The 9401-nt window shown below is 44.4% G+C and overlaps 1 protein-coding gene across 2 annotated transcripts in view; it reads right to left on the minus strand.

Annotated features, from left to right (window-relative positions):
* Nucleotides 1-615: 615 nt before the first annotated feature.
* UTP6 (UTP6 small subunit processome component) overlaps nucleotides 616-9401 on the minus strand; it is a 41005-nt gene continuing 32219 nt past the window's right edge. The window contains exons 17-19 of one of the 2 annotated variants that reach the window (XM_023182863.1): nucleotides 4869-4935; nucleotides 2186-2258; nucleotides 616-962 (exon numbers count right to left, since the gene is read on the minus strand). In XM_023182863.1, the coding sequence (XP_023038631.1) occupies nucleotides 805-962; nucleotides 2186-2258; nucleotides 4869-4935 (298 nt within the window). In that variant the 3' untranslated portion in view covers nucleotides 616-804. The remainder of the gene's footprint in view (nucleotides 963-2185; nucleotides 2259-4868; nucleotides 4936-9401) is intronic. The other variant, XM_023182864.1, reaches the window with a different exon arrangement.

Here is a 9401-nt window from a genome sequence, read left to right on the forward strand (position 1 = left end):
AAACTGTACCTTCTCCTTTTCTTTTTTTCTCGAGAAGGAGTTTTGCTCTTCTTGCCCAGGCTGGGGTGCAATGGCATGATCTCAGCTCACTGCAACCTCCACCTCCCAGGTTCAAGCGATTCTCCTGCCTCAGCCTCCCAAGTAGCTGGGATTACAGGAGCCCAACACCACGCCCGGCTAATTTTTGTATTTTCAGTAGAGATGGGGTTTCACCACGTTGGCCAGGCTGGTCTCAAACTCCTAACCTGAGATGATTTGCCTGCCTCAGCCTTCCCAAAGTGCTGGGATTACAGGTGTGAGCCACCATGTCCGGCCACTTTCTCCTTCGTTTCAACTAGCTCTTAAATCGAGATTAGAGATACTAGTGCCTGACCCGAGATAATAAAAAAAAAACCAGTCGTATGCTTTCCATGTATTTTGGGGAACATTTAGGACCTGTGGTAGATCGGGCCTCAACATTAAATCAGCAGTTCTCTTTCCTGGAATCAGAGATTAGCACATCAAGCTGAGCACGGTGTCATACACCTATAATTCCAGCTACTCAGGAGTCTGAGGTGAGAAGGTCACTTGAGTCCAGGAGTTCAAGACCAGCCAGGGCAAAAGAGCAAGATCCTGTCTCAATCATAAAAAATTTTTAATTTTTGAAAAAGATTAACAAGTTAACATAAAATAAAGTGTGTCTCAAAACCAGACAGCCATCTTGTCTGCCATCACTGAGCAAATTACAGATGGACTCATAATACAAATTTGCCCACAGGGCTTGCTTGCAATACTGTTTCACAAAGCAAGCTGTATTCTTCCTCTTCACAAATGGCCAGTCTGATGCATAGCATGTTTAGCTACAAATGCCTCTGCTGACTCTCCCTGCAACATTTTCATCGCTCGCCAGTAGATCCGTCCACCGTTCTCAGGTCTACCAAGGGGGTGGGTCAATTCTTCTTTCATATAATCCATCCAAATATCTTTAAAAAAAAAAACAAAAAACATATAATTAGATAACTGACAGGAGTGTCATTAGGTAACCTTATTAAATATCAATTCAACTCAAGATTTCTAAGAAACTTAACTTCACTGTTACTTCCCTAGGATGCTTTGTTTAACAATACCTCTCTTAGCTTCTTTAAACTATAGGGGCAGATTTTGGTTTGTTTTTTTTGAGACAGGGTCTCACTGTGTTGCCCAGGCTAGAACGTAGTGGTGGGAACATGGCTTTACTATAGTCTCAACTTCCTGAGTTCAAGTGACCCTCCTGCCTCAGCCTCCAGGGCAGCTGGGACCACAGGCACACCACCATATTTGGCTAATTTTTTAATATTTTGTAGAAAGAGGGTTTCACCATAATGCCCAGGCTAGTGTTGAACTCCTAGGCTCAAGCAATCCTTCTACCTTGGCCTTCCAAAGTGCTGGGATTACAGGTGTGAGACATTGCACCTCGCCAGTTTTTTTTTTTTTTCCCAGTAGAAAACCTTCACATCAATCATAAAAGTCTGTTTTATTTAATTAACTCAAAAATACTAAACTTTTTGGTTAGGCACAGTGGCTCATACCTGTAATCCCAGCACTTCGGGAGGCCAAGGCAGGCGGATCACCTGAGGTCAAGAGCTCAAGACCAGCCTAGCCAGCATGGCAAAACTCCATCTCGACTGAAAATACAAAAATTAGCCAGGCATGGTGGCACGCGTGCCTGTACTCCCAGCTACTTGGGAGGCAGAGGCACGAGAATCGCTTGAACCTGGGAGGCAGAGGTTGCAGTGAGCTGAGATTACGCCACTGCATTCCAGCCTAGGTGACAGAGTGAGACACCGACTCAAAACAAAATAAAAATAAACAAATCAATGTTTATGAGTTCATAAAGTCCACAGATTTTACGTGACATACCTATACCCAGAAGTACGTTATACAAGTCCTACAAATGAGGGCAATGTGGAGACAGTCAATAACAGATGCCAATTAGCATCTCACGTTTACCCCTTTCGTGTAACTCTAAATACATTTTTTTAAGAGAACAAAACCATGCAAATCTTTCTCTAATCCAGAGGGGGTGTTTTTGGTTTCTGGTTTAGAGACAGGGTCTCACTGTATCGCCCAGGCTGGAGTACTGGGATTACAGGCATGAACCACTGTGCTCAGCCAAGAAATACTGTTCTAACCATACTAATTGGTCACAAATTAAGGGTTTACTTACCAGAATCTGTGGATCCAAATTCTCTCAAAGCCCTCTCATAATATTCTCTTATGTTCGCCATATTGCAGGATTCCTGACAAAGATAGACAATCTTGCCTCAAAAGCCTGATTTATAACATAACAAATTCATTCTAACCATATTGTTAAGCAGCTATTGTCTGTCAGGTATTTGAAGGGGAAGAGTTTAACATGAACACAACTTGGCTCTCAACTTTTCCAGGAAAAAATCAAAGCCACTCAACAGAGTGAAGTACATGTGAAACATAAAATCACTTTGCTGTAGTAGCATGGAAAAAAGCGCTATTAGAAAAAAGTGGGGGACATGGGCAGCTTCACAGAAAACAGTATTTGAAAGTCTTGAGGAATGAGTGGGAATTAAATAAAGAAACAGCAAAGGTTCTAATTGTTTTGAGTAAGGATTTCTTCCTTCTGAATATCTGGGCTCTGGTACTTATTTGCTATATCCACTTAAAATAAATACTAGTTATATAATCTTCAGCAAGTTTTTAAACCCTTTGACCTTAAACACTTCCTCACCTATAAAACAAGCATTATATCTTAGCACAACTACGTATTAGATTAAAATGCTGATGAATTATGTACCTAGCAAAATAGCTATAACTAACTTTACAACCAAAAACTGCTCATTCTCCACCTATTTTTAAAAATATATTATTGCCGGGTGCCATGGCTCACGCCTGTAATCCCAGCACTTTGGGAGGCCGAGGTGGGCAGATCACAAGGTCAAGAGATCAAGACCATCCTGGCTAACACAGTGAAACCCCGTCTCCACTAAAAATACAAAAATTTAGCTGGGTGTGGTGGTGGGCGCCTGTAGTCCCAGCTACTCAGGAGGCTGAGGCAGGAGAATGGCGTGAACCCGGGAGGCAGAGTTTGTAGTGAGCCGAGATGGTGCCTCTGCACTCCAGCCTGGGTGACAGAGCGAGACTCTGTCTCAAAAAAAAAAAAAAAGTATTCTTGCTGGGAGCGGTGGCTCACGCCTGTAATCCCAGCACTTTGGGAGGCCGAGGCGGGCAGATCACAAGGTCAGGGGTTTGAGACCAGCCTGGCCAACATGGTGAAACCCATCTCTGCTAAAAATACAAAAATTAGGGCCAGGCGCGGTGGCTCTCACCTGTAATCCCAGCACTTTGGGAGGCCGAGGCGGGCGGATCACAAGATCAGGAGTTCAAGACCAGCCTGGCCAACATGGTGAAACTCTGTCCCTACTAAAAATACAAAACTTAACCAGGCATGGTGGCGCATGCCTGTAATCCTAGCTACTCAAGAGGCTGAGGCAGGAGAACTGCTTAAATCTGGGAGGCCGAGGTTGTAGTGAGCCAAGAGTGCGCCACTGCACTCCAGCCTGGGCGACAGAGCGAGACTCCGTCTCAAAAACAAAAAAATTAGCCAGGTGCAGTGGCAGGGGCCTGTAATGCCAGCTACTCGGGAGACTGAAGCAGGAGAATCGCTTGAACCTGTGACGTGGAGGTTGCAGTGAGCCAAGATTGTGCCACTGCACTCCAGCCTCAGCAACAGACAGTGAGACTCTGTCTCAAAAAAAAAAAAAAAAAAAAAAAAGTCAATCTAACCTCATATTTTAGACATGCACGAAAAACAGATCACACCTGTTTAACGGCTCATATGTGCACGGCATTATGCAACATCCTTTCTATCCAGTATCCCATTTGGCCTTACAACTCTCACACCCCTGAAACAGGTATAATAACCTTTACAGATGAGGATGGGAAGCTTAGAATTAAGTGACTTGCTCAAGGCACATAACTATCATGTTATAAATCCAAAGCCTGGCTATTAAATATTAGGCTAGACTATCTCCTGTACTATAAAACTGTCTTATACAGTAGAATAAGAACAGACACTTGGCTTGCCGGGCGCAGTGGCTCACGCCTATAATTCCAGCACTTTGGGAGGCTGAGGGATCACCTGAAGTCAGGAGTTTGAGACCAGCTTGGCCAACATGGCGAAACTCCGTCTCTACTGAAAATACAAATTTAGCCGGGGATGGCGGCATGTGCCTGTAATCCCAGCTACTCGGGAGGGTGTGGCAGGAGAATCACTTGAACCCAGGATGCAGAGTTTGCAGTGAGCCGAGATCACACCACTGCACCCCAGCCTGGGCAAGAGTAAGACTCTATCTCAAAAAAAAAGTAACATCTAAGTTTTCTATTCTCCGAACACGTACTTTCTCTTTGCTTGATTACCAATCCTAAACCAGCTCTATGGAAAAGGAGTCAGACCAAGGGATCAGAAATTTATACTGTATTATAATGAGAGCTTTTTACATAACAAAGCACTTCCAGGCCGGGCACAGTGGCTCACAACTGTAATCCCAACACTTCGGGAGGCAGACGCGGGCAGATCACGAGGTCAACAGATAGAGACCATCCTGGCCAACATGGTAAAACCCCATCTCTACTAAAAATACAAAAATTGGCTGGGCCTGGTGGCGCACGCCTGTAGTCCCAGCTACTCAGGAGGCTGAGGCAGGAGAATCGCTTGAACCTGGGAGATGGAGGTTGCGGTGAGCCAAGATTGCGCCACTGCACTCCAGCCTGCTGACAGAGTGAGACTTTGCCTCAGGGAAAAAAAAAAAAGTCCGATAGATTAGTAACCACTTATCCATTTTCCCAGACAAGAAATGCTGAAACAGAATACTTACTTGCTCCTTTTCAAACTGAATCATTTTCCTGAAAAAGTCAACTGAAAATGGACGGCTCTCCTGTAAACTAAAAAGGAAGGAGAAAATGTTATCTTCAGCAATGACAAAAAGCCTCTTACATCTCATAAATGTAAATACCCAGACCAGTGCCTCCACAACACATGGTTTAATAAAGACTTGACTTCAAATCAATGCAAGGACTTGACCTGATGGCCAGTCACTCTCACAATTCAATGACCACTTTCTCTTCATATCCAGTTCTTAGTTCTTTTTTTTTTTTTTTTTTTTTCTTGAGACAGAGTCTCACTTTGTCACCCAGGCTGGAGTGCAATGTTGCAATCATAGCTCACTGCAGCCCTGAATTCCCAGGCTCAAGCAATCCTCCTGCCTTAGCCTCTACAGTAGCTGTGACTACAGGTATACAAAACCACACACGGCTTATTTTTCAAATTTTTTGTAGAGAAGAGGTCTCACTAGGTTTCTCAGGCTAGTCTCAAACTCCCGGACTCAAGCAATCCTCCCGCCTCAGCCTTCCAAAGTGCCAGAATTACAGGTGTGAGCCGCCATGCCTGGTTCAATTTTCTTACTTACTGTACTCTTCTTTCTCAATTGTAGAGTTTTCAAGTTCCCTCAACTACATGTCAAAGTCTTTTGGGAAATCAGTAATTCCATTTCTAGGAATATATTCTAAGGAAATGATTTCTAATATGGACAAATGTTTGTGCAGAAATATTCATCCAAACAGTATTACTGTCGCCAAAAAAGTTATACTGCATTCACGGCTGGGCACGGTGGCTCACGCCTGTAATCCCAGCACTTTCTGAGGCCAAGGCGGGTGGATCACCTGAGGTCAGGAGTTCAAGACCAGCCTGACCAACATGGTGAAACCCTGTCTCTACCAAAAATACAAAAATTAGCTGGGTGTGGTGGCGGGCACCTATAATCCCAGCTACTTGGGAGGCTGAGGCAGGAGAATCACTTGAACCTGGGAGGCGGAGGTTGCAGTGAGCCGAGATCAAGCCATTGCACTCCAACCTGGGCAACGCAGTGAGACTCCATCTCAAAAAAAAAAAAAAAGTTATACTGCATCCACAGAGCAGTATATCATACAGCTATCTTTTTTTCTTTTTTCCTTTTAGATAAAGTCTCCCTCTGTCACCCAGGCTGGAGTATAGTGTTGAGATCATGACTCACTGCGGCCTAGAATTCCTGGGCTCAAGCAGTACTCCCACCTCAGGTAAAACCTGAGACCATAGGTAAAAACCATGTCTGGCTAATTGTTTTTCATTTTTAGTAGAGAAAGGGTCTCGCTATGTTGCCCAGGCTGGTCTTCAACTCCTGGGCCCAAGCAATCCTCCCACCTCAGCCTTGGCTTCCCAGAGTGCTGAGATTACAGGAATGGTATGAGCCACCATGCCTGGCCTCTTTTTTATTTTTTATTTTTTGAGACAGGCTCTCCCTCTGTTGCCCAGGCTGGAGTGTAGTGGCACGAGCATAGCTCACTGAAGCCTCAAACTCCTGGGCTCAAGCAATTCTCCCACCTCGGTCTCCTAAAGCACTGGGATTACAGGTGTGAGCCACAGTGCCTGGCCCATCAGCCACGTATTATTTTAATTTCAACTTTTATTTTAGATTCAGGGGAGTACATGTGCAGGTTTGCTATGTGGGTATATTGCGTGACACTGAGGTTTGGGGTAGACTGACCCCATAACCTAGATAATGAGCACAGTAATCGATAGGTAGATTTTCAGCCCTTTCCTCCATTCCTCCTACCCTCCCTTCCCCCACCCTATAGTGTCTACTATTTGTCTTTATGTCCACGTGTACCCAATGTTTAGCTAAAATTGCAAGTAAGAACATGTGGTATTTGGTTTTCTGTTCCTGTGATAACCTGCTGAGGACAATGGCCTCCAGCTGTATCCATGCTACTGCCAAGAACATGATTTTGGTCTTTTTAATAGCTGCATAGTATTCCATAGAGTATATGTACCACATTGTCTTTTTCCAGTCAACTGTTGATAAGCACCTGGGTTGATTCCATGTTCTTACTATTGTGAATAGTGCTGTGATGAACATACAAGTACATGTCTCTTTGGGAGAACTGTTTTCCTTTGGGTATATACCTAGTAATGGAATTGCTGAGATGAATGGTAGATTTGTTTTAAGTTCTTCCAGAAATCTCCAGCTGATTCCCACAGGAGCTGAACTAATTTACATTCCCACCAACAGTGTATAAGGTTTTTCCTGCAGCCTTGCTAATATCTATAATTTTATGACTTTTTAATAATAACCATTCTGACTAGTGAGATGGTATCTCACCGTGGTTTTGACTTGCATTTCTCTAAGGGTTAGTCATCTTGAGCATTTTTTCATATGTATGTTGGCTGCCTTCAATATAGCTATTATATTTGTTTTGTTTTGGGTTTTTTTGTTTCTGTCGTTGTTTTTGTTTTGTTGTTTTTGAGATGGAGTCTCGCTCTGTCACCCAGGCTGGAGTGCAGTGGCGCGGTATAGGCTCGCTGCAAGCTCTGCCTCCCAGTTTCACGCCATTCTCCTGCCTCAGCCTCCCGAGTAGCTGGGACTACAGGCGCCCGCCACCACGTCTGGCTAATTTTTTTTGAATTTTAATAGAGATGGGGGTTTCACTGTGTTAGCCAGGATGGTCTTGATCGCCTGACCTCATGATCTGCCTGCCTTGGCCCCCCAAAGTGCTGGGATTACAGGCGTGAGCCACCACGCCCGGCCTGTTTTTGTTTTTGTTTTGAGATAGGTTCTCACTGTATCACTAAAGCTGGAATGTAGTAGCACAAACACGGCTCACTATAGCCTCAACCACCTGGACTCAAGTGATCCTCCCACTTCAGCTTCCCAAGGAGCTAAAATCACAGGCACATGCCATGACATCCAACTTTTTTTATTTTAACTTTTAATAGAAATGAAGTCTCACTGTGTTGCCCAGGCTGGTCTCAAACGCTTGAGCTCAAGCAATCCTCTTGTCTCAGTCTCCCAAAGTCCTGAGATTACAGGCCTTGACCCAGCGTGCCCAGCTCATATGGCTATGTTTAATAAATGATGTTTATAAATAATTTTTGGCTGGGCACAGTGCCTCACACCTACAATACCAGCCCTTTGGAAGGCCAAGGCAAGAAGATCACTGGAAGCCATAAGGTCAAGATCAGTTTAAGCAACAAAGCAAGACCCCGACTCCACAAAAAAATTTAAGAATTAGCTGGGCATGGCCAGGCATGGTAACTCATGCTTGTAATCCCAGCACTTTGGGAGGCTCAGCTGGGCAGATTGCTTGGGCCCAAGGGTTCAAGACCAGCCTGGGCAACACAGTAAAACCCCATCTCTACTAAAAATAAAAAAATTACCTGGGTGTGGTGGTGCAACACCTGCAGTCCCAGCTACTTGGGAAGCTAAGGCACAAGAATTGCTTGAACCAGGGAGGCAGAGTTTGCAGTGAGCCAAGATGGGGCCACTACACTCAGCCTGGGTAACAGAACAAGACTCTGTCTCAAAGAAAAAAAAATATTTAGGCCGGGCACTGTGACTCACACCTGTAATCCCAGCACGTTGGGAGGACGAGGCAGGCGGGTCACCAAAGGTCAGGAGTTTGAGACCAGCCTGGCCAACATGGCAAAAACCCATATCTACGAAAACTATAAAAAATTAGCCAGGCGTCGTGGCACATGCCTGTAATCCCAGCTACTCGGGAGGCTGAGGCAGAAGAATGGTGTAAACCCAGGAGGTGGAGCTTGCAGTGAGCTGAGATCCAGCCACTGCACTCCAGCCTGGGCGACAGAGCGAGACTCCGTCTCAAAATAAAAAAAAAAATTTTTTTTAATCGTAAATAAAATTATAGTTATACTATAATCTCAACTACATAAAAACAAATTTTAAAATTATATGTTAACAGTAATTTTTCCTTTGATGATATAATAAATTATCATGGTTATGTTTTCCCCCACCACAATGAACTGCTTTTATTTTTCAAAAAAAAGAAAAAGAAGGCCAGGCATGGTGGCTTACACTTATAATCCTAATACTTTGGGAGGCTTAAGCAGGAGGACTGCTTGAGCCCAGGAGTTTGAGACCAGGCTGAACAATGCTGTGAGACTCACTCTCTACAAAAAAACCAATGTTTTAAGTTAGCTGGACATGGTGGTACATTCCTGTAAATCCAGACATTTGGGAGGCGGAGGTGGGAGGAATGCTTGAGCCCAGAAGCTCAAGGCTTCAGTGAGCCATGCTTATGCCACTACACTCTAACCTGGGTGACAGAGTGAGAACCTGTCTCAAAAAAGAAAAAGAAACTTTACTTTTTGAAAAAGTTTATTGGAAGCCGAATGCACTGACTCATGCCTGCAACCCCAGCACTTTGAGAGGCCAAGACAAGAAAATCACTGAGACCAGAGTTCGAGACCAGTCTGGCCAACATGATGAAACCCTGTCACTACTAAATTACAAAATTTGAGGCCGGGCGCGGTGGCTCAAGCCTGTAATCCCAGCACTTTGGGAGGCCGAGACGGG

This window comes from Piliocolobus tephrosceles, chromosome 16, assembly GCF_002776525.5.
Source record: "Piliocolobus tephrosceles isolate RC106 chromosome 16, ASM277652v3, whole genome shotgun sequence".
Classification (NCBI taxonomy): Eukaryota; Metazoa; Chordata; class Mammalia; order Primates; family Cercopithecidae; genus Piliocolobus; species Piliocolobus tephrosceles.